Source organism: Piliocolobus tephrosceles, chromosome 13 (assembly GCF_002776525.5).
Source record: "Piliocolobus tephrosceles isolate RC106 chromosome 13, ASM277652v3, whole genome shotgun sequence".
NCBI classification, from domain to species: domain Eukaryota; kingdom Metazoa; phylum Chordata; class Mammalia; order Primates; family Cercopithecidae; genus Piliocolobus; species Piliocolobus tephrosceles.
The window spans coordinates 115,153,150-115,176,868 of NC_045446.1; the positions used below are offsets into that span (position 1 = coordinate 115,153,150).

General features: G+C 39.8%; 1 protein-coding gene across 1 annotated transcript in view; it reads right to left on the minus strand.

The window, feature by feature from the left end:
- CDON (cell adhesion associated, oncogene regulated) overlaps positions 1-23,719 on the minus strand; it is a 99,325-nt gene that overhangs the window by 35,231 nt on the left and 40,375 nt on the right. The window contains exons 5-13 of the mRNA XM_023208589.1: positions 22,243-22,515; positions 20,606-20,752; positions 19,309-19,452; positions 18,051-18,338; positions 15,884-16,153; positions 10,628-10,981; positions 6,038-6,336; positions 4,208-4,382; positions 2,019-2,150 (exon numbers count right to left, since the gene is read on the minus strand). Of these exons, the coding sequence (XP_023064357.1) occupies positions 2,019-2,150; positions 4,208-4,382; positions 6,038-6,336; positions 10,628-10,981; positions 15,884-16,153; positions 18,051-18,338; positions 19,309-19,452; positions 20,606-20,752; positions 22,243-22,515 (2,082 nt within the window). The remainder of the gene's footprint in view (positions 1-2,018; positions 2,151-4,207; positions 4,383-6,037; positions 6,337-10,627; positions 10,982-15,883; positions 16,154-18,050; positions 18,339-19,308; positions 19,453-20,605; positions 20,753-22,242; positions 22,516-23,719) is intronic.

Genomic DNA, 23,719 nt, shown 5'->3' on the forward strand with positions numbered 1-23,719 from the left:
ATTTCTCTAGCCTTTTCCTTTGCTATTCCTCCCTTCTCCTTCTCTAAAATCCTTAAGGGTTCATTATAGCTTTCAAGGAAAGATTCAACTTTGAAGTGTATCACACAAGGCACCTACCTGCCTGCCCATTATAGCATCATTCCCCACAGCAACCAGTCACACTAAATAAAATCTCTAACCTCCCAATCTCTAAACAAAATAGAACATGTCAGCCAGTTGTCTATTGCACAAGATGTGTTTGCTAGAAACTCCTTTCCTGTTTCATCTCTCTGTATCGTCTTTGTCCTTTGATGCTTAGCTTACGATGCAGAGAGGCCTCTCTTATCTACTCACCCTTGTCTACATTGAGTGACTGACTCAGATATTTCTCTTGTGAACCCGTAACACGAATGGTATCAAGCATAATCAATCAAAATCGTTACTAGTTTGTCTACATTATCCACATATTGTTATGGGTTTAGCTATCTATATCATCCACTACACTGTAATTTTTTTAAAAAAATAGAAACAGGACCTCACTCTATCACCCAGGCTGGAGTGCAGTGGAACAATCATAGCTCACTGCAGTCTCAAATTCCTGGGCTCAAGTGATCTTCCTGCCTCAGCCTTCTGAGTAGCTAGGACTACAGGTGCACCCCATCACACATGGCTACTTTATAAATTTTTTGTAGAGACCGGGTCTCACTATGTTGCCCAAGTGGTTCTCAAACTCCTGGACTCAAGCGATCCTCCTGCCTCAGCCTCCCAAAGCACTAGCACTACAGGCATGAGCCACTGTGCACCGTCGTGCTGGGCCTACATTGTAAACTTCTTGAAGGCAAGGATTATTTTATCTTTGCTGTTCAGCATTTCATATGGTATCTGCCAGAGGATGTGTAAAATAAATGGCAAGGTTTTTGTTTTTCAGATGTTACTTTTATTCATATGAAATTAATACTCTTATATATAATCTGCTTAAGGTAGCTGAAAGGTGCCTCAGAGATGAGAGCACTCAAGTAGAAGAGATTCATGATACTGAAGATACAGAGGTGCTCCAGAGGGAGTTCAAAGTGTTACAACCTGCTTTTGTCTGAAATCAATTCATGGAAAATGGTAAAAATATGGAAGTCAAGTCTGAAAATTCTTAGAGCTTAGCAATGAAATTTTAAGTCTTCCCTAGATGTCCTGATGTTTTAGAACAATCACAAAAAGCACACCTGGCTGTAAGTGTAGAGCTCATGTAAGTGCGAAATTTAAACACTAAAAAAGTCTTTTGAAAACTATACAGCCAAGACCTTTTAAAAGCCATAAGATTAACTAGATATATAGCAAAAAAAAGAAAAAGAAAAGAAAGGGGAATGTAACATGTAGTCCTTCAGTAAAACAACTTATCACAGGTACCACTATATATTTTGATGAGTCACACACGTATAAAAAGTGAGATTTTCAGAGTTCAAAATAAAAATTTCCTTCTCTTACCAGAGAAGACACAGAAAACCCCTTTTTTGTTTTTTGTTTTTGTTTTTTTTTGAGACCGGGTCTCACTCTGTCATCCAGGCTGGAGTGCAGGGGTGCGATCTCAGCTCACTGCAACATCTTCCTCTCAGGCTCAAGCGATCCTCCCACGTTGGCCTCCTGAGTAGCTGGGACTACAGGTGTGTGCCACCACACGTGGCTAATTTTTTTGAATTTTTAGTACAGACAGGGTCTCCCTCTATGTTGCCCAGGCTAGTCTCAAACTCCTGGTCTCAAGTGATCTGCCCACCTCAGCCTCCCACAGTGCCTAGCCACAAAACTCCTTTCTTGAGTTCTAAAAACTTAGTACCAGAACATTTTGAGTCAATGTTAATGAAGTTAAGTACTAATCATGACACTGAGATGCCAAAGTTTAAATAGAGGACATTAAAATGGCTGAAATAGAACCTAAAAGACCTGTATGGTAAGATATGAAAATAAACACCCTATTCCACCCTACCTCCCAAAATCTGAAGCAGGTCAGTTATATTTGTAAAAAAACAATAAAACATTATTCTTTTTACCTCCACTGTGCCTAGAGGAATCTGTAAGTACCACTCCGAAATTGTTGTTTGCAGCCTCTGAAACAACAGGATACTTAGGGAGGCCCACAGGTGGAGAGGATGCCTGGGCGTTTTTTGATGATGCTGTTTTTTCTACAAAGGTAAAAAACCATATACAGTAACATGAGCTTATACGTATGAGAAGTGGGGGAAAAAAGTACTGTGAAACTTACCTGGTATGTGGTTATAAATTTATGAACTGATCTGCCACAGCATCTACATGTGAGACCTACTTCATAAATACTCAGCTGATCTGAGGAATTGACCAAAAATTACTTTGTCTTTTTCTAGTATCTTTAAAGTAAAGCTAAAATATGCCTTTCTTCATTCTAACTTTACGTAGCCAAAAAACAGGTGAAAAAGCCAAATACTAGGGGTTCAAACTATTCATCCATTTTTCTTTTTACTGTATATATTTCTTAATTCTAAGCCATAAAACTCACCATTAAAGAGCTTCTGCTAAGTTTTCTAAGGACAAGTGTCACATCGTTTTAATATTTCAAGAGGCAAAAAATGAAACTGCACGATTTGTTAAAAACTGAAACGCAAGATTACTCAGTATTTATAAGTCTATAAGTCAGACTCTATGAACACCTAATGACTGAATATGAACATTAACTCAAGATACATTTAACATAGAAAGTACTTGTTATTTTTCTGGCCAGACTTAGTAATTATTTGAAAGGGTCTTTTTCAAAAGCCACTAGCTGGTTTCTTCTCAATCTTCATACCTCCTTTCCATTCCAATGCCATACTAAAATACTCTTCCATCCAGTTCCCTTCTCTACCCACTGACGTCTCTTTGTTCATTTACAGCCAAGCCACGATGGCATCTTTTTTAATCAAGGATTCCCTCACAAGCTGCCCCGCAGACAAAAATATCCTTCCTTTGTGCTTCCCCAGCACTGTCCTTGGAAATCTCCTGCGGTACTTGGCATATGCTGGTCTCTTTGCCTACACTCCTGCCCACCTCCACTCTATCCAGACTCCAGTCAGTTCAAATGCTCCAGCTCTTCCCAGCTCACTCAGAGGTAAAGACAAAGTCCTCCCAAGGTGGATGGTGTGCTGTGTGATGTGGACACCCTGTTGTTCCCTACCGCCTCCTCACCCACGCTGCTCCCATCACAGTGGCCCCCTCGTGCTCCTAGTGAACACCACGCACACCCCACCCTGGGCCCTGGCACTTGCTATCTCTGCTGGGAATGTTCTTTCTCTAGAGAGACACGTGGCTTTCTACTTCCCCTCCTTCACGTCTCTGCTCTGATGTCGACTGCTCGTTGAGGACCTTTCTGGCCGCCTGCTTAAACTGTTAACAACTCCTACCCCATATACTTCCTATATCCACCCCTAACTTTTATCTGTTAACACCTTCTAATGTACTTACAACTTACATATAAGTCTCTCTCAACTAGAATGTAAGCTCTATGAGGCCACAAGTTTTGCCTATTTTGCTTCTTGCCTGACACATAAAAGGCATTCAATCAATATTAGCTGAACTGAATACTGTCTTGTAGTTGGCATTAAGTTACACATCTTAGATTTCTCATCGAAGTATAAGCTCTGTCGGGATGGATCTCATCTTGACCATCTTCATTTTCCCTATGTCATCTATCCTCACTGCCTTATGTAACATAAGCTTTCAAAAACATCTGTGGAATATTCGATGGAACAGGACAATACAGGCACCTAAATGTGACCCCAATATGGAAGGGGGAGGGTATAATAGGGTAGTTTAGTGTATTTATATATAGGAATTTCTACTATCCAAAAGAATTCTGGTTGGGCGTGGTGGCTCACGCCTGTAATCCCAGCACTTTGGGAGGCTGAGGCGGGCGGATCACGAAGTCAGGAGATCAAGACCATCCTGGCTAACACTGTGAAACTCCGTCTCTACTAAAAATACAAAAAATTAGCCAGGCCTGGTGGTGGGTGCCTGTAGTCCCGGCTACTCGGGAGGCTGAGGCAGGAGAATTGCTTGAACCAGGGAGGCGGAGGTTGCAATGAACTGAGATCACACTATTGCACTCCAGCCTAGGCGACAAAGCAAGACTCCATCTCAAAAAAAAAAAAAAAAAAGAAAGAAAGAATTCTTACTGGTAAATTGACATCAGGGCAGCCAGCTCGTTCCTCCAAAGGAAGCCCTCACTCACCTTTGCTGGTTCGGAAGGTAAGCATGGCAGGTTGGCCTTCACCTGCTGCGCTTCTTGCTACCATCAAGACTTCATAAAGACTAGATGGCTCCAGCTCAGCTAAATGGAGCTCATTTTCACTTCCTGGGACTCGAACCGTGTGCCAGCTTCCCACCATGCCAACCCCATCGTCCAGCTGCCCAAGAGAAAACACACCAGAGAAGCAGGAGATGGAGGATAGGAAAACTTTCGGTTACATTTGATCAAAACTAGGATTCATTTAATTCTAGGAGAGTTTTAAGAAGTAATACACCACGGTAAGTAAAAAAGACACAATACTTCTTCACATTAAGAAATACAAGATCTGTTGCAAGAACGCTGCAATTCTCACTGTAGAAAGACTCCTGGCTCTCCATCTGACCACTAATGCGTGGCCTCAAGCAAGTTACTGCCCTCCCAGACTCTGTTTCCTTTACTTGTAATGGAGACAATACCTTCTTTCTTCCTGGGCTAATGAAGAATAAAATAAGTATAAAATAATAGGTATCACTGGTAATTACATAGTGTACATAGTAGATACATGGTAATGTAAGATGGATATATTACATGTATATTAATTATATAATTATGTATTATATATTTCCAGCATTCTTGCTTCATGCCTTGACACTGTTCAATATGTGTTAAAGGAAATAAAAAGATCTAATCAGTTGTTTCTTGATTAATGGAACCAAGAAACAATATTGCATGGAGGTTTTAGGGTAGATGAGATTACTAGCAAACTTCCTCATCTAGAATCATTCATTAGGTGAGAAACAGTATGTAAACCTTCAAATATCATCATGTTAAAATATCATCATGTTATTTTTCCTAGTCATTAAAAACATTACCATTCAACAATGTATACTAAAATTTCTTGAACAAAGAAAATTATTTTAAATATGAATGCATCCCTCCCACTGCATTCATTTACTGGGTTCATTAAACAGAAAGGAACTTTTCCATTCTGCTCCAATACAAGCCCATGGGGAAAACAATATTTGAAGAGTTAACTGAGAGAGGCCCAAGGTTTACCCCAAAAAATGACCAAACAATGTATGATTTTAATACAATTAAAAAGGCAACTTGAAACTGGGCACAGTGGCTCATGCCTGTAATCCCAGCACTTTGGGAGGATGAGGTGGTGGATCACTTGAGGTCAGGAGTTCAAGACCAGCGTGGCTAACATGGCAAAACCCCATCTCTATTAAAAACACAAAAAAATTCGCCAGGTGTGGTAGTGCATGCCTGCAATCCCAGCTACTTGGGAGGCTGAGGCACAAGAATTGCTGGAACCTAGGAGGCGGCAGTTGCAGTGAGACAAGATCGCACCACTGCACTCTAGCCTGAGTAACAGAGCAAAACCCTGTCTCAAAACAAACTAACAAACAAACTTGAAACACAAACAATTGACATAAATTATGCCACAGACTCTGTTCAAACAGTTGTTTTTAATAAAAAACAGCTTTATTTGCTAAATAAATAGTATTCTACTACCTTAGAGAGGGAAGGAGTTTGCATTTTAAAAGTGGTTATAGAACTTTATATTGAAGGGTTAAAACGTTTGATTACACATGTAAAGACATCATTGGGTTCCTAGAATTCCAATTTGGGGGGAAATTATACTTCACTCTCAGTGTTTTCCTAGGATTGGTAAATCCAGCATGATTGGGATCTCTCTGACAAACTCATCAGTCTGGAACACTCTTGTTCTGTTTCCTGCCATTCCACAAATGGAAAAGACAACAGTATATGTCATACAAAGAATGTTCAGGTGTGAGCAGAGAAAGATGATAAACGACAAGATATTACCTTTCGATACTTCACAAAGTAAGCATTGATGGGCAGCCCACCATCCTTGCCTGCCCTCCACAGTAGGTTGTACGTGTCTGGTGTGTGGGTCTGTGGGGGGCTCAGTATGATGGGGGCGTCAGGAACAGAGATGCTGCTGGCATTTTTCTCTGGTGCTGATTCCACTGCACTGGGATGGACCTTCACTGGAAATGAGCTCAGTAACCCGGTTTCTGAACCATCTCTCTCATTTCTTTCATCATTCTGAGCAGCATCAGGAAGTGTGACTGTCTCTGCTTTTGTATTTGTTTCAAAAGGAACTACAGGGAGAAAGAGAGAAGACAGCGTGAAGAAACCCTCATTTCAGCGTCTTTTACCCAGTTTGTGACATGACTGCCCTCACTTATACTGTTAGCACAATTTGAGCCCTGGAAGTTAAAACAGGTAACACTGCCATTTATAATTCATGGAAACATTTAACCTCTAGTGGCAATCTTTTCTCATGGTGGAGCAAATGAATTGCTTGAAAAACCAATTATATGATGCAATAGTGTAGCAGTTAAATGTTTTTATTTGTTCCTTGTTCTCTAAGAGTATTCTTTTTAGTAATAATAATTTGCTAGTTTAACCTCAGAAGATTTCAAGTTGGCTGGGCATGGTGGCTCACACCTGTAATCCCAGCACTTTGGGAGGCTGAGGCGGGTGGATCGCTTGAGCCCAGGAGTTCGAGACCAGCCTGGGCAACACAGTGAAACCCCATCTCTACAAAAAAACACCAAAATTACCCAGGTATGGTGGCACACACCTGTAGTCCCAGCTACTTTACTTGGGAGGCTAAGTGGGAGGATCACCTGAGCTTGGGGAGGTTGAGGCTGCAGTGAGCCATGCTCGTGCCACTGTACCCCAGCCTGGGCAGCAGGCCAGCTAACTGCTACCCGAGGGGATCCTGCAACTATACCTGTCTCAAAAAAAAAATTAACAAAAGATAAAACAAGCAGGCAGCCTTAACACTTACTACTAACAGCATACAGAATATACAGAGGAAGATAAAAATAATTTATTTGCATTGAAAAAATACACAGGTTGCATAGAGTCAAAGATAATTACTGAGCACATATTATGTGCCAAGCATTGTATGAGCTTTCTTATAAACATAATCTCATTTAATTCTCAAAACATTCTTAGGTAGATGGCAATACTCCCATGTTACAGATGAACAAATTAAGGTTCAGAGAGAGTAAGTGACAGTGGCCAGGAAGAATGTTAACGGTGCTGCTGTGAAAAAAAAATAAGAAGGAACAATTTACGAAAACAAATATACTGCCAGTACAATAAAACTTAAGGAGTGACAGCATGGTTTCTCTAAATTGCTATTAATACTGGCAACGGAAAATTCTATTTTTCACTCCTTTTGTGGAGGAAGAGTGCAAAGGAAGCAACGTACTACTTTCATTTCCAAAATGAAGTCAGATTCCTGGTAAAAGGTGGACGTGTTTTTGGGAGAAGGGCTGCACTGTAGCAGAGAACCAACAGAAATAGGATTAACAGTGTAAGGTTAGTTCTCTGTTAGTGTAAAAGAGAGAAAGCGTGTCCCAGAAGCATCTTCCATCAGAGGAAACAAGAAGCTAGTGAGGAAATAATGTAGAAGAAAACTAATTAAGTTCACTGAGACAACTTCAAAATATTGCTCCTGGAACAGCAGTGTTTATCTAGTGAGTCAGACTGCAGACTGATGTTCAGGGTGTGATCTGGTGCCTGCTAATGCAGAGAGACGGACTCAGCAAGTGGAGGTAATTAACTGTGGCTTGAGGTAGTGGAGAAGGATCTTTTTATCATGAGAAGTTTAGTGGATCCTCCGGGCAGTTTTCCACTGGGAAGTGGGATCTGGCTGTAAAAGAGTTTAAATGCCACATGCCTCAGTTTATACAGAAGCATGAGAAAAACGTTATGCTGCAGCTTCTCCACTGTCTTGAGTATCAAAATTCCATTTCTGTAAGATTTAAGATGCAATGAGACCTCTCCAGAATTTTTATTAAAAGGGGGATTCAATTAACTTTTTTCTTCTGTTTCAATGATATAATCTGGGCACTTGAGAGATACACTCAATACAACTGAAAAGACCTTACCAGTACTTCCCCAGTATTTTTGCATGTATTATCTCAACTTATCTTCAGAACTCTATGAAATGGGTAGAATAGGCATCTAGCATCTTTTAAGGTGGAATGTTTTTTGAATTGGAAAAGAGATTGATGCAACTATGGCAACGTAAATAAATTTAATGACTCTAAGTGGAAACTAATTAAACAGGGAGGGAGTACAACCATATCTGTCAAAGACGCTCCCACTGTGACCACTGCTGCCAGCAACTCACACCCAAACTATTTAGGAAACCCACGCCAACTCCCATTATAGTTTTAAGGAGTACCACACACTCTACAAATATTTGTACATCCAGGACCTCAAAACCCAAGGTCTCTGGAAAGAACAAAAGGCTGGGGAGGAAGTTCTCTCTTTCTCTAATCTAGCTTACTCTCGCCTTTACAGTACAGTAGACAAAGTAAATGACTTGTCAGGATGCTAGAATTTCATATGGCTCAGATTCCTATGCAAAGAAGTGAGTTGTTATGTATTGTTTTGAGTTTTAATAAACTCAGTTGGATCTTAATAATTATACTAGAAAATTAAAAAAAGACAATGTAGGACCTCTTTGGTAGAATATAGCTGATGGGGTTACCATATACAAAAGTGGTATTTATCAAGACATAAAATCCTGGAGCACATGAGAATCTTAAAGATCTTCTAAAGTTAGTTCATATAACTTCAAAGGGCTTCTGATTTCTCATATTTAAGATGAGAAAGTTAGACAAAATGTCTAGTTCCATCAGCCATAACTGTGACATCTGTCTCTCTACACCCTGTATTCACATAATCCCTTCAGCTAAATTCTACCCAAGAAGCTCCTGCAACTACACCTGCCATGCAGCTAACAATTTCGAGCAGAGCCACCCTTATTTTTGCCTAGAGGAATAGAAATATAAAACACGCACACATATTCATTTATAGGTGCAAATTTATGTAACACTGAACTACTTTCTTCATTTGAGGATTCTTAAGGTTTCTAAAATCAGTAACTATTTCTTCCTTCCCTTAACACTGCCACAAAAGATCACTATAATTTAATAATAATTAGACAGTAATAATCATAACTTTATACTTAGTATCAATGGAGGGCTTTCTATTGCCAGACACCATTCTAAGCACTTACTATGCATTAACTCCTTGGATTCTCACATCAACCCTATGAGTGGGCACCTTCACTATACCTGTTACACAGATGAGGAAACAGAACAGAGGAGTTCAGGGATTTGCCCTTAGGTTACAAAGCTGCTACGTGGCAGAGCCAGGATTCTGACACAGCCCCTGTGCTCAGCCTCCACATCTCTCCCATCTCTAACATGCACAAGAGGATAAGGGGAAGTCCCCGGTCTCCACCACTTCTCCTCCACCTCCACCTTCATTCAGAGCAAGAGCATCCTGGTTTGCACGTGAAGGGAAATCGTATGTGCACATACAAACTCTTTTTATTTCAACCATCACTCCTCCGCCAGGGACCCCCCGTTGGCCACTGCTCTGGCTAAGGGTGCCCACACACTGGTCGTGTGGTCCAGACTGTGGCGGATGGGCCAGGGGAGAGGAACTGTGGGGACAACTGTGAACTCACTAAAGCAGGGAATGCTGGATCCCAGACCTGTCTAGAAGGAGGAACGCAGGCTCTGAGCTCAGCGTAAGCACTGCTCCTTGACCCCGTGGGCTCTCTGACCCATGGAACCATGGCCCCAGGCAGAAGAGAGCCACGCTAAGCCCCTTAAAGCAGAGGCCAGGGTCAGAGACCTCAGTTACCGGAGACTGAAGGCACTATTGCCTTTGATATTGGACCTCTCGCAGGACAAGTAAGGTGACAATCTACAGCCAACTGACTAGTTGTTGGGGACACTGCTCTAAAAGCCTACTGATGGAAGGTTTGAACTTGAATTAAGTCACGTTTTGAGTTCATTTCCATGAATATTAATAGTCTATATACCAGTACATCAAAAATCATACATAGTTTTTAAGTCATCATCACAAAAAATCAGTAAAATATGAAGAATTAATATTATACATCCCATTAGAAAATAACTTTGGATAAGACAGAGGGAATATATACAAACAGGTATTACTTAATAGTACCACAACTCTACATTCTCAATGAAGGCCAGTCCTTTAGACCCAATACTGTAGTTATCAAGGGCATAAAAAAACGTCTGCAATATCATTTTCGGTAGCTTAGAAAACCAAAAAACATTAATCCCAAAGACAGGTTATATTCTGGGCCTGCTCCCAAATGAGAGCTTTCTATATTGCAACTACAATCTTAACAAACACATCAGAAACAGAGACCAAAATTCATGTGATTCACATAAAGCGAAATACCAAGAAACACAGTTCTACATTTCACTGTCATCAGGAAAAAATACAGATTGCTGGATTCATTAAAATAACACTTCAAGTCAGTTTAACTTATATCATAAAAGGAACTTATTCAACTAAAAATAAATAATAATGGCAACTCACCAACCATGAGAGATGCTTCTGCCTGTGTGGTACCATGTTCATTTGTAGCTTCGCAGATGTATTTCCCCGCATGTTCCTGAGTCACAGCCTGAATATGGAGAGAGCTTGCACCAGCTTGGGACATGACGAAGTACACAGGCTCCAGGTTCAAGCCCTCAGGTCTTGATAACTGTGATTTTCGGGATTTAGATCTCAGGACTTGAGATGGATGGCTGGTTATCAATCCATGGCTGTCATACCAACGAATGACCGGAACCGGCAGCCCACTGGCATTGCAGGACAGAGTGACAAAGTCTCCGTCTGCCACCTTTGCACTTGCTGGTGCCGTAACTATAACTGGCTTGAATCCACTGTCTATTAAAAAAGTGATTGACATATGAAAAATTAAGAACACTGTAGTATCTACGATGCAAAACAATTTCATTCTATCATGTAAATGTGGGAGTAATGATTAAAACCAAGATAGCTACCTCCTTGTTAGTTCCCTTCTCAACTTTCACCAAGCAAAACTGTCAATAAATAGTAGAGTTGTTTCATAGCTGTAGGCTCCTAAACATTTCCCACATAAATTTCCTGTCCTTCAGAAAGAAAGGAATATATACAAAGAAATCTTTTGAGAGTTTTTCTGAAGGTACACTAAACATATTTGACCACTGCAAATATAGAACATATGAAGTTGAAACCTCAGACCTTAACAGGAAAACGTGTAAATAAGTATAAAAGCAGATAATTTTCCTTCAAGAAAATGGTCAATTTTGTGGGGTAGGGTGGGAAGGGAGGCAGGAATTTGATTATAAAAAGCTTGGGAGAAAAAAACCTGTTCTGAATAAAAGTTGATACTGATGATACCTGTATTTTTTTCCCATAGACATGAACAGCATTTTTGTTTCTAAATTAAAGTGGCACCAAGTCTTTTCTTTGGGTCTTAGTATTCTCTGGAGGCATTTTTAAGAGAGCTTACAATGGAATACTGATCAAAGTAAATGACATTTTCTCCAGTATGTCTCTTTTTCTCTAGTCCTCCTTCCCATGTCTGACAAAACCACCCAACAACTGATATCAGATTTCTGGATTTTTGCCAAGCTACTGAGTGTAAAATGCTATCTCCCTGCTCAGAACATGCATTTTCCTGAGGTCTAATGAGGCTGTACATCTTTTCACGTGATTATTTGACATTATTAATTTTTGTCCTCTGTGAAATGGCCTTTGTCAGTTTTTCTATTGGGTCATGAATCTTTTCTGTAATGATTCGGAGTTCTCTATGTATACTAGATTCTGTTCTTTTGTTCAGGTATGTATGTGACTAGTACCTCCTTCCTAATGTACTGCTTGTCCTTTCAGCTTTTCACAGTATCTATTAGGAAGATGTTTTCATTTCAATGTGGTCATATCTTTTAAAATCAGTCTTTTAAAATGTCTTATTAAAAAGTTTTACCCACAGATCATATACATTTTTCAATGTTTTCTTGAAAACTTTTTTCATCTCGTCTTTCATATTTAGATCTTGAATCCACTGAGAATGTATCTTTCATACGTGAGTAAGACACTGAGTTTCACTTTTACCTCCATACTGATAGCCAGTTATCCCACATCAAAATGCGAAATCGGTCTCCTCCCTGCTGATGTGCAGTGCCGGCTCAGTCAAGCCCTTACATGCAAATGTCTTTTTGAAAGTCTCTATCTTGTTCCAAGAGTCTATCTGTTTCTGTACCAATATAATAATTTCTGAATTACTACAGCTATTTTAGACGTTTAAGGCAAGTCTCCCACGTTCTTTTTCTCCTTCTTTTAGAGTGCCTTTGCCATTCTTGGGCCTTGGGTTATCCATATAAATTTTAGAATCAGTTTGTCAAGGTCCTTAAAATACTATGATGGGATTTTAATTAGAATTGCATGAATCCACAGAAAATTTTTAGAAAGACCAGATAACTATATAATACTGAATACAATATATAATATTGAGGAACTGGTATATCTTCTTATATAACTGGCTATGCTTTACTGCTATAATATTTAAAAAGGTGGTTTTTAAATTATACTTTCTGTTTGTTGCTGGTATACAGACAGGCAACTGATTTATTTTTTTTTTTAAGAGACGAAGGGTGCAGTGGCGCCACCTCAGTTCACTGCAACCTCCGCCTCCTGGGTTCTAGAAATTCTCCTGCCTCAGCCTCCTGAGTAGCTGGGACTACAGGCGCACGCCGCCAAGCCCAGCTAATTTGTGTGTGTGTGTGTGTGTGTGTGTGTGTGTGTGTGTGTGTATTTTAGTAAAGACAGGGTTTCACTGTGTTGCCCAGGCTGGTCTCGAACTCCTGTGCTCAGGCAATCCACCTACCTCGACCTCCCAAAGTGCTAGGATTACAGGCGTGAGCCACTGCACCCAGCCAAGGCAACTGATTTTTGTTCACTGGTCTTCATCCATCCACCTTGCTAAATGTTATTATTTATTATAACAGGTCATAATAGGACATATAACAGTCATAATAATGGCCAGCAAACTATTTGGGATAGTCTATGTTGACAATCATATTGGTTGTAAATTAATAATGATCTGGGTTCTTTCCTTCTTTTACTTTTCATGTCTTTCTGTGCTGGTTAGGATCTCCAGTATAATGATGGCCAGAAGAGATTTTCAAAGGGAGTGCTTCTTATATTTCACCATTAAATGCAATGTTTCCTGTAAGTCCTTGTTAGACACTCTTTATTAAGAAAGTTCAACTCTATTTCTACTTTTCTAAGTATCTAACATGGGTACTCAATTACGTCTAATGTTTTTCCATCTCTAGTGAGATAATCACATTGTTTTTCTCCTTTATTCAATAAAGAGAGTGAATGACACTCTACATTTTCAAGTGGATTCCTGGGATAACTGTTTGGAAATGACGTCTTTTCTTTTTTACACTGTCCTGTCTTGTTAATATATTAGGATTTTTACACCTATGTTCATAAATGAGATGGCCTTTGATTTTCCTTACTTGCACCATCTTACTGAGGTTCTGGAATCAAGACTGGAGAGTTTCCATCTTTTCCTCTTCTCTGAAACAGTTTGTATAATATTTGAAACGGTCTATCCTTCAAAGTTTGGTAGAACCTCCATAAAATCATCTGGCCCCTTATTTTCTTTTTGAGAAGATTTTTAACTCCTAATTCAACTTATTTCATAGGGTTAGGACTACTCAAGCTTATTTCTTTTCAGTCAGCATTGCTAAGTTACATTTTTTCCCCAGAATCTGTCCATTTCTGTCTTTATTATAAATTGTCATAAAATTTAGCTTAATCTATCTTTAATTGCTGTAAGACTTGTATTTATAGCCCTCTTTTGTCCCTAATATTATTTGTACCTGCTTTCTTTTCTTTGGGTCATTTTCCCCAAAGACATGTCCATTTTCTTAGACTTTACAAAGGGCCAAGTTCTATCTTCATTGATCCTCTCTATTTTATCTTTGTTTTCTATTTAATTGATTTCTGCCCTTATTTTCATGATCTTTTTTCCTTTCTTTGAATCTATTCTGTTACCCTTTTACTTCACGCAGTAGTTTTTAGTCTTACTAATTTTCTTTTACAGCCACAGAAGGCTGTAAATTTCCTTTTAAATTCTATTTGGCTGTCTCTTACAAAATTGACTGTAGCATTTTCATTATCATTCAGTACAAAGTATTTTAAATTTCCATTACGATTTCTTTTTTGATCCAACTATTGAGAAGTATAATTTTTAATTTCCAAACACATGCCAATTTTTAAAAATTATGTTTTCATTATTAACTTCTAAATAAATTACACTAACATCAGAACATTTGGTCCATATATTGATTCTCTGAAATTTAAAATATTTATAACTCATATCATAAACAATGGACTTCCCTAATAGATAAAGAACTCTTATAAATCAAGAAGAAGAAAGCCCAACAACCTAATTTTTTTCAGTGAGCAAAAGACAAAGAACAGTCAATACACAGAAACGCAAATTTAAGGGGTTCAAAAACATGAAAAGATGCCCAACTTTACCTGTAATAAAAGAAATACAGATTAAATGGTTCTTTTTTTTTTTTTTTTTTTACCTATCAGATTGGCAAAGACTTTAAAAATTGACAATGCCCCATGTTGGTGAGGGTTTGAGGAAACAAGGAGAGTTAAGTGTTGCTGGTGGGAGTGAACACTAGTAACGACTATGGAGAGTGATTCAGTAATCTCTACCAAAATTACCAACACAGATGCACTTTTATTCTGCAAGTTCATTTCTAGGAATTTCTTTTACAAATACTCACACATGTGCAAAATAATCTTTGTAGAAGGGCATTCATTATAGAACTACTTGTAATAGCAAAAGATTAAAAACAACCATCAATCAGGTACTAGTCAAATTGTTACAACTATACAATGGACCACTAAGCAGCAATTTTTTAAAAAGGAATGAAAATACTTTTTATGTACCATGTGAGAAGATACCCTAAGATGTTAAGTAAAAAATGTATGGTAAAGAATGCTACCACTATTTAGGTAAAAAAACAAAAACAAAAACAGATATTGTTACAAAATGCACATACACTCTCTCATGTTGTGTGAAACCACCTGTATGTGTACTACATACAAGGCTGCTCAAGAAACTGACAAAACTAATTATTTCTAAAGAGAGGAACTGTCTAGAGAATAAGCGTAAGAGAGAGGCCGGGCGCAGTGGCTCACGTCTGTAATCTCAGCACTTTGGGAAGCCGAGGCAGGTGGATCACGAGGTCAGGGGATCGAGACCATCCTTGCTAACACGGTGAAACTCCATCTCTATTAAAAATATTTAAAAAAAAAATTAGCCGGGCATGGTGGCAGGCGCCTATAGTCCCAGCTACTTGGGAGGTTCAGGGAGGAGAATGGCGTGAACCCGGGAGGCAGAGCTTGCAGTGAACCGAGATCGTGCCACTGAACCCCAGCCTGGGCAACAGAGTGAGACTCCATCATAAAACAAAACAAAACAAAACAAAACAAAAAGATTAAGAGAGAGATTGTACCATATAGATTTTTAAAGTATGAAGAATCTGTTGAAAAGTTTTTAAAAACTTTTTTTTAATGAGCTTGATTAAATAAGATTACTTCTTCATGGAAATGCCTACCTGTCACTAGCAAGGAACACGGAGAATGAACACTGTTCTTGTATGGTGCTAGGGTTATTTTCTTTTAGTAAAAAAAATTTCATCTTTGACCACAACAAAAGCCCACCTGGAAAACAAACGTTCTTACGACTGGCATGACCTAAAAAAAGCCTACCATTTTCAATTTCAAGTCTTCCAGTAGACTGCATAAATCCAATCCCATTATCTGCTACACACTGATACATCCCGGCATCTTCCACGGTAACCCCACTGATTTTCAGTCCGTTTCCTGCAGTTAGATGTCGTGTGGAAGGATGAATAGGCTGTGCATTGTGAAACCAGGTACAGTTGGGGGCTGGGTTCCCACGAACGTCACAGGTAAAGTGTACTGTGGCACCCAGAGACACTATCTGATCCTGTAGTCCTTTAGAAATGGAAGCATGTTCTGAAAATAAAACACACAAATTAAACTCTAGCCCTCAAAACGGACTTCTTAAATTATCAAGTCATAAAAATCTTCTTTCTACCAATAACCAGTTGAAACAAAGTTGCACTGTTTATTCACATTCTTCTGTCTGCTGTGGTAATCAAGAAAAAAATTAGAAATGTTCCACTAATAGGATAAACCATATGTTACTAATAACATATCGTCTCCTTTCACAGATTAGTCCACCCACTTAACTCCCCACAACATAAGGGAATACACACATATACACAAATAGTTTCTAATCCTGGGCTTCTCTTAGCATTTATTTCAGGTGATTAGTTTGAAATACAGTATAATTTCCCTGGATTTCACACTAAACAGGAGCCAAAACAGAAGAATGTTTATTCAGAGGTTAAATTATTTTTATGGTCAACTCAACTTTGAAGTTAGATGTGTAACAGGCGAAAACAAAAAAACAAAACTTCCTTTAGGGATCCTTAAAGTCACTTATTACCCAGAAAAAGTAAATCATTTATCAGAATTTGTAGCATATGTCTAAACTATGCATATTAATCCAGTCCTAATCACTGAGTTCCAAAGCCCACTTGTCATACACTTACGTTAATTCCAGTGTTGCTAACCTATAGCAGGTTACGGTTATAAATATTATAAATACATGCAAAGCGTTTACAACAATTTTATTCACGATTAAACCACTTTCCACCTATTTTTTTCATGAAAATCTGTTTCAATAAAGGAAAACATTTTCTGCAGCTACACATGATAGTGAAGTAGGTAGCTGCTTAGAAAGAAAGGAATAGCTTTGAAATAAAGTATAAATATAGAAATGTGGGTGGAAATAATTCAATTTTATCACCCAAGCATTGGTAAGAGCATCCAAAAAGAGAAAATTAAATTAAATGATTGATTTCTTTTTTTTTTTTTTTTTGAGACGGAGTCTGGCTCTGTCTCCCAGGCTGGAGTGCAGTGGCCGGATCTCAGCTCACTGCAAGCTCCACTTCCCGGGTTTACACCATTCTCTTGCCTCAGCCTCCGGAGTAGCTGGGACTACAGGCGCCCGCCACCTCGCCCGGCTAGTTTTTTGTATTTTTAGTAGAGACAGGGTTTCACCGTGTTAGCCAGGATGGTCTCGATCTCCTGACCTCGTGATCCGCCCGTCTCGGCCTCCCAAAGTGCTGGGATTACAGGCTTGAGCCACCGCGCCCGGCAAATAGATTGATTTCTTTTTGAGATGACATTTTCTTTTTTGAGACAGGGTCTGGCTCTGTCGCCCAGACTAGAGCACGATAGCGTGATCTCAGCCCACTGCAACCTCCACCTCCCGGGTTCAAACCACCCTCCCACCTCAGCCTCCCAAGTAGCTGGTATTACAAGCCCGTGCTACCACACCCAGTTAAATTTTGTATTTTCGGTAGAGATGGGGTTTCGCCACGTTGCCCAAGATGGTCTTAGACTCCTGGGCTCAAGTATTCCGACCTCCTCCCAAAGTGCTGGGGTTATAGGTGTGAGTTACCGTGCCTGGCCTGACATTTTCTCATTAGTACTCTGTCTTAGTTACTACTACTGGATACTACACACAGATATCAGCTAGATTCTTCCATTCTCCTGATTTCCAGTTTTTTCCTCCATGTTATGAAGAAGAGAGAATAATCTCTATATTGCATAACTAGGTTGGGGGTGAGGTTCCCAAGAATATTCCATGCGAAATGCTCTATGCCACCCAGAAAAATGGCCTAATTCAGCAGTCCATTATAAAAATGAAACTTGTTCTGGCTGAGATGTAGATATTCCTAGATATTCCCTATTTCAATTTCACAAATGGATCTTTCCTTCAGATACCAGTTAGACCAGAAAAATGGCTTCATTTGAAAAAAATTAAAAACTAACATCTTACCAAGTACATTAACCATGTAAGTCACATATTTTACATCTCCAGACTTGTTTCCCACCATGCAGGAATAGTTTCCAGAGCCCGCTGGGTCAATGCTATCTGTGGCAAGATGAGAATACAACCTTCTCCAGCTGCTTCCTGGTGCAATGTCCTGCCCGTCCTTTAGCCAATACACCTGAGGAGCCGGGACCCCACTCACCACACACTCCAAGGTTACAGGGCTACGAGAAAGAACAGCTAATGCCTGTGAATGGGTGGGGTGAAGAATGTGAAAATCATCTGAAGAAGGACCTGGAAAAGGAAAGGAGACGAGAGATTATTAGTAAGTCTTCATTTCTAATCTCTTGCTTAGCAAAGCTGTGGGTATCACTGTTTTCCCACGTATTCTTTATACTACAAGGTCCTATTTGGCAGTTAAATCCTTTTTAGTTGAGAATTAAAAGATTTCTGTAGTCTTTTAGGGCTACTTCTGAATTGGCGGTTTGGGAATGCAGAATTCCCAACAAGTTCAGAAGCCACGCCTTCACTGTGCTCTAACTATTGGTGCCACCTCAACTCTACCGCCACAACCTAAAAATCAACAGTGATTTTCATCACATCTGAAAGAAAGAGGACAGACATATCTCTCTTTTTTTTTTTTTTCTAAATTCACAGACACCAATTTAATGACCACTACTATAAAGTTGTATCTCCTCTATTTCTTCTTGTTTGAACAAAGGGCAAAATTCTCCACGTGTATTCACTCTGTCACCTTGGCCAAAATTCCCTTCTGTAAGTTACATTTTTAAAGCATGTACAGTACTCTTCTATAATGCATTAATGTACTTACTTTTTTTTTTTTTTTTTAAGATAGAGTCTCACTCTGTCATCCAGGCTGGAGTGCAGTGGTGCAATCTCAGCTCACTGCAACCTCTGCCTCCCACGTTCAGGCGATTCTACTGCCTTGGCCTCCCGAGTAGCTGAGATTACAGGCGCATGCCGCCACACTCTGCTAATTTTTGTATTTTTAGTAGAGACGGGGATTCCGCCACGTTGGTCAGGCTGGTCTCAAACTCCTAACCTCAGGTGATGCACCTGCCTCGGCCTCCCAAAGTGCTGTGATCACAGGGGTGACCCACCATGCCCAGCCTGTATTTCCTTTTTTGGTAAGACTTTTTACGATAAACAAACAGGATTTGAAAAAAAATGAACTATCATTGCCCACATTTTTATGAGGACTCTTCCTCTTCCACCAGTTACCATTCTTCTCCCAAATACTTACGACTCACAAGGAGCTTTCGGCCAATAGGTTCAACTTTTAATTGATGTGTGACAGGATTATAAGCTGCACATTTGTATGATCCCTTGTCCTCTAAGGATACATTCAAAATCTGAAGATTTCCTGATGGAAGGATTAAGTAATTCTCTGAGGAAGGAAGGGAGTGCAGTTAGGCCTCTCCCTTTATGAAGGACACCACAGCACAACTAAAACTCACAAAGGTTGATCATTATGCTTTATTCCTTCTTATTTTGTTTTATTTTATTTTATTTTAGAGATGGGGGTCTCACTCTGTCACCCAGGCTGGAGTACAGTGGCCTAAGTACGGCTTGCTATAGTCTGGAACTCCTGGACTCAAGCGGCCCTCCCACCTAAGCCTCCCGGGTAGCTGAGACTACAGGTGCACGCCACTACACCCAGTTAATTTTTAAATTTTTTGTAGAAATGGGGTCTCACTATATTGCCCAGGCTAGTCTTGAACTCCTGGCTTCAAGTGATCTTCCTGCCTCAACTTCCCAAAGTGCTAGGATTACAGGCGTGAGCCACAAGACAGCCTGCATTACGTCTAGACATGAGATTAGTGGCAAAGAAGCAATCAAGGAAAATTTCTTAAATGAAGGAAAGGGAAAGTCAAAGCAGAATAGAAAAAAAAGGTCAACAGAATTAGCATAGCAAATCAAACTCGGCAGAAGCATTTTAACGACAGCGAATCTCAAAGCGTAAGAAACATGCTTCGACTTTGGCAAACCTCTACCTACAGCGCTGGTCACGTGGTGTTTCTGCATTGTCTAGTCACTCATTTTTTTCCCATAAATACATATGAAGGGGCTACTTTCTGCCCACAATGGCCAGGCACAAGTGCTATGGCAAGGAAAAGAGCAGACAAAAACCCTGCATGCATGCAGCCCACATTCCAGTAGGGGTATGTGGGGAGGTCAGAGAAAAAGACATACAATCATAAACTAACAGAAATATGAATGACACAGTATCAGGTGTGATCAATTCTATGAAGAAAAGCAGAACTAAATAAAGGGGCCAGAGAGCACCAGGTACAGTATTTTAGATAGGACCATGAGGGCTATCTTCTCCAAGGAAGTGGAATCTGATGGGAGTCTGAAGGAACTGAGGGAGTGAGGCCTCAGGGGATGGGGCCGTAATTATTTGTAAATTGTAACCATTTGTTTTAGTCCTCTCCACTCATGTCTTCTTGTATCCACAGTTCATCTCTAGCACACAGAGCTTAGAAGCGGCTTATTTAATGAACATTTGTTATGTGTGTGCTTTTCACAAAAGGTCTCACCTGTGGAATGTTTCAGCCATTTTCCCCGGATTTTATAGCGCACCTCAGCTTTGGGGTTACTCTCTGGTACCCTGCAGCCAATGAAACCAGCACTTTTTTCTTCTGCGGTAATAACATGCTTTGTGGATGAACCAAAATCACCAAGAACTGAAATAAATAAGGAAACAGATAAATAAATAAATAAATGCAAATTTGAATTCTTTTTCCCAAAGGAAGTTTAAAAATTAGAAACATCATCTGCAGCATGGCCTTTTGTGGCAGCTGACCCCAGTCCAAAGGGCTGCACGATCTTTTCATCTCAGAAAGCAGCTGGGGCAAGCTACTCAGGAGGAGGTGGGAGGATCACTTGAGCCCAGGAGGTTGAGGCTGCAATGAGCCAAGATCGTGCCACTGCACTCCAGCCTGGGTAACAGAGTGAGACCCTATCTCAAGAAAAAAGAAAAAAAGAAAAGAAAAGAAAAAAGAAAGCAGCTGGGGCAGATGTGCATGGTTGAGGGCTAAGACCTAAGTCATGGCACCCTTTTTCATAAGTCAATGCTTCTAGGGAACCAGAATCAATATAAACTGCTCTTAAGACATCTAGAACTATAAAGCATAATTACTCCCATTTGGTCAAGATAAATCCTTTTCAATCCAGTCCCCCATCAAAACTCACTTTCCCTACAGATCCCTAGTCTGTTTGTAGTTATTCACATTGCAATAAAATGATTTCTGGAACGAACCTAGGACATCAAAAAAAATAAGGAAGGATATCATTATTTAGATTATCTGAATCTACTAACTTGGTCTCAATTCCTCTCAGTCTCAGTTCACTAAGGATGGAGCCTGCGGGGGAACTCTTATCATCTCCACAGCTCAAAGCGCTCAGCAGCCTGCCACGAGTTCCGCCCTCCAGTGTGTGTCTTACAGCTGTCCATGGGTCACAGCTCTACAAAAACATTTACTCTTCTCAGTTATGACAAACTCACTACTCCTGGGGAATCCAGATTTGTTCTGTAAATAGGGGTGCCCTTACAAAGACGTTTTCCATGACTGGAAGCCATCACCATTTGAAAGGCAGATGGCTCCAACTTACTAAGAAAAACCACGCATTCCAGATTTTCCGTCAGTTCAATACTCAACATTCCTTTCTTTACAGTTACTTTTTTCCTGCTTTTTAACTATGGTTTCAATTCAATGAATTAAAATCACTCAGTAATCAAGGCAAATAAAACAGTTAGGTGTGACAGAAAGACAAAGGACTCCAGGAAATAACTAAGGGTCAGAGTAGACAATGGCTTTTGCTGTTGATGACATCATGGACGTCCAAGTACTCACAAAGAAACTGTTCAGAATTCACATTAGAAAAGGGTCCTTCCCTGGCAGAGCTGCAGAGATTATAAAGAAAAAAAAACTGTCCTAACTGTGTAACTTTAAGAAAATCATTTCCGTATCATTGTTACCGATGAGGACATTAGGCCAGGCTCAGAGGTCTAAGTGCACTTCCACAAGTTCTACTCACAGCAAGAGTCAAGGCTGAGACAAAAACTCCTATGTGCCTTACACCAAAGTCCACAGTCTTTCCCCTCTTCAGAAATGCAAGCACTAACAGTAATTTCCAGAAAACCTATACATAACAGGGACAAAATTAAACTCACCTGCCACAGATACTGTTGCCGGGCCACTCACAATGGCACCGATGCTGTTGTTGGCAAGGCACTGGTAGTAACCCAAAAGGGAGGAGTTAAGAGAAAGAATTGTCAAAGTCCCCTGATGAATCTTAATATGTTCCATGTTTCCATCCAATTTTTTTCCATTATGCAACCATGAGATATGAGTGGTCCCAGGTTTAGCAGAACAATGTAGTACTACAGGTCCACCAAGTTTCTGGACGGCAGAGAGTGGCTCAGAAGTAAAATAAGGTGCCAAGTCTACAAGGGAATATTCCCCATATGCAAAGAAAGCAGGGGAGGTAAGAGGAGAGAGAAAGAAGATTACATTAAACACATTTCATCTGTATCTGTATAAGTAAAGGCAATCTCTTATTTTATATATGTTATGGTTCTTGATGCTTATAAAAGTTCTAGCAAAATTCTTATGAGCCTATCTATTGGAAGTGAAAAAGGGCAACATGTTAGCCTAGGACTTAACAATTAGGGTACAAAAGACAAGAATGCTGATGATATAAATCAGATACAATACCAATCCTATTAATAAGAAATAGCAAAGTGCAGCTGGGCCCTGGGGCCCCGCCTATAATCCCAGCACTTTGGGAGGCCAAGGCAGGTGAATCCTTGAGCTCAGGAGTTCAAGAAGAACCTGGCAACATGGCAAAATCCTGTTTCTACAAAAAATACAAAAATTAGCCAATGTGGTGGTGTACACCTGTACTTCTAACTACTCCAGAGGCGGAGGTGGGAGGATTGCTTGATCCCAGGAGGTGGATGGAGGCTGCAGTGAGCCATGACTGCACCACTGCACTCCAGCCTGGGTGACAGCGGGAGACCCTGTCAGAAAGAAAGAAAGAAAGAAAAAGAAAGAAAGAAAGAAAGGAAGAAAGGAAGAAAGGAAGAAAGGAAGAAAGAAAAGAAAGAAAAGAAAGAAAAGAAAGAAAAGAAAGAAAGAAAGAAAAGAAAAGAAAAGAAAAGAAAGAAAGAAAGAAAGAAAGAAAGAAAGAAAGAAAGAAAGAAAGAAAGAAAGAAAGAAAGAAAGAAAGAAGGAAGGAAGGAAGGAAGGAAGGAAGGAAGGAAGGAAGGAAGGAAGGAAGGAAGGAAATGGCAAACAGCTTTTTAAATAAAGTGACTTGGAAGAATTGGAAGTTAAGAACCTGAAAAAGTGAAGATGACTTTCCAAATAAAAAGAATTCTCCCCTATTTTACCAACAGGATTTGATTTACGAGAGCAAGTTTTTCTACAAATGAGGGCTGTGGTACTTTCTTATTACTTCCCTTCAATATAAAATAATGTTTAAGTGTTAAGAAAACAGAAACAGACAGTTAGGAAGCCACAACTGAAATACAAAAGCTATCCTTTCTTAAATATAGGGCTTAGTATTTTTATTTGGGATTTGAAATTGTTTGATCTGTTATTTCTATTACTCCAGGAACATGGGAAGGCAGGGGTGTTCTTGCACTA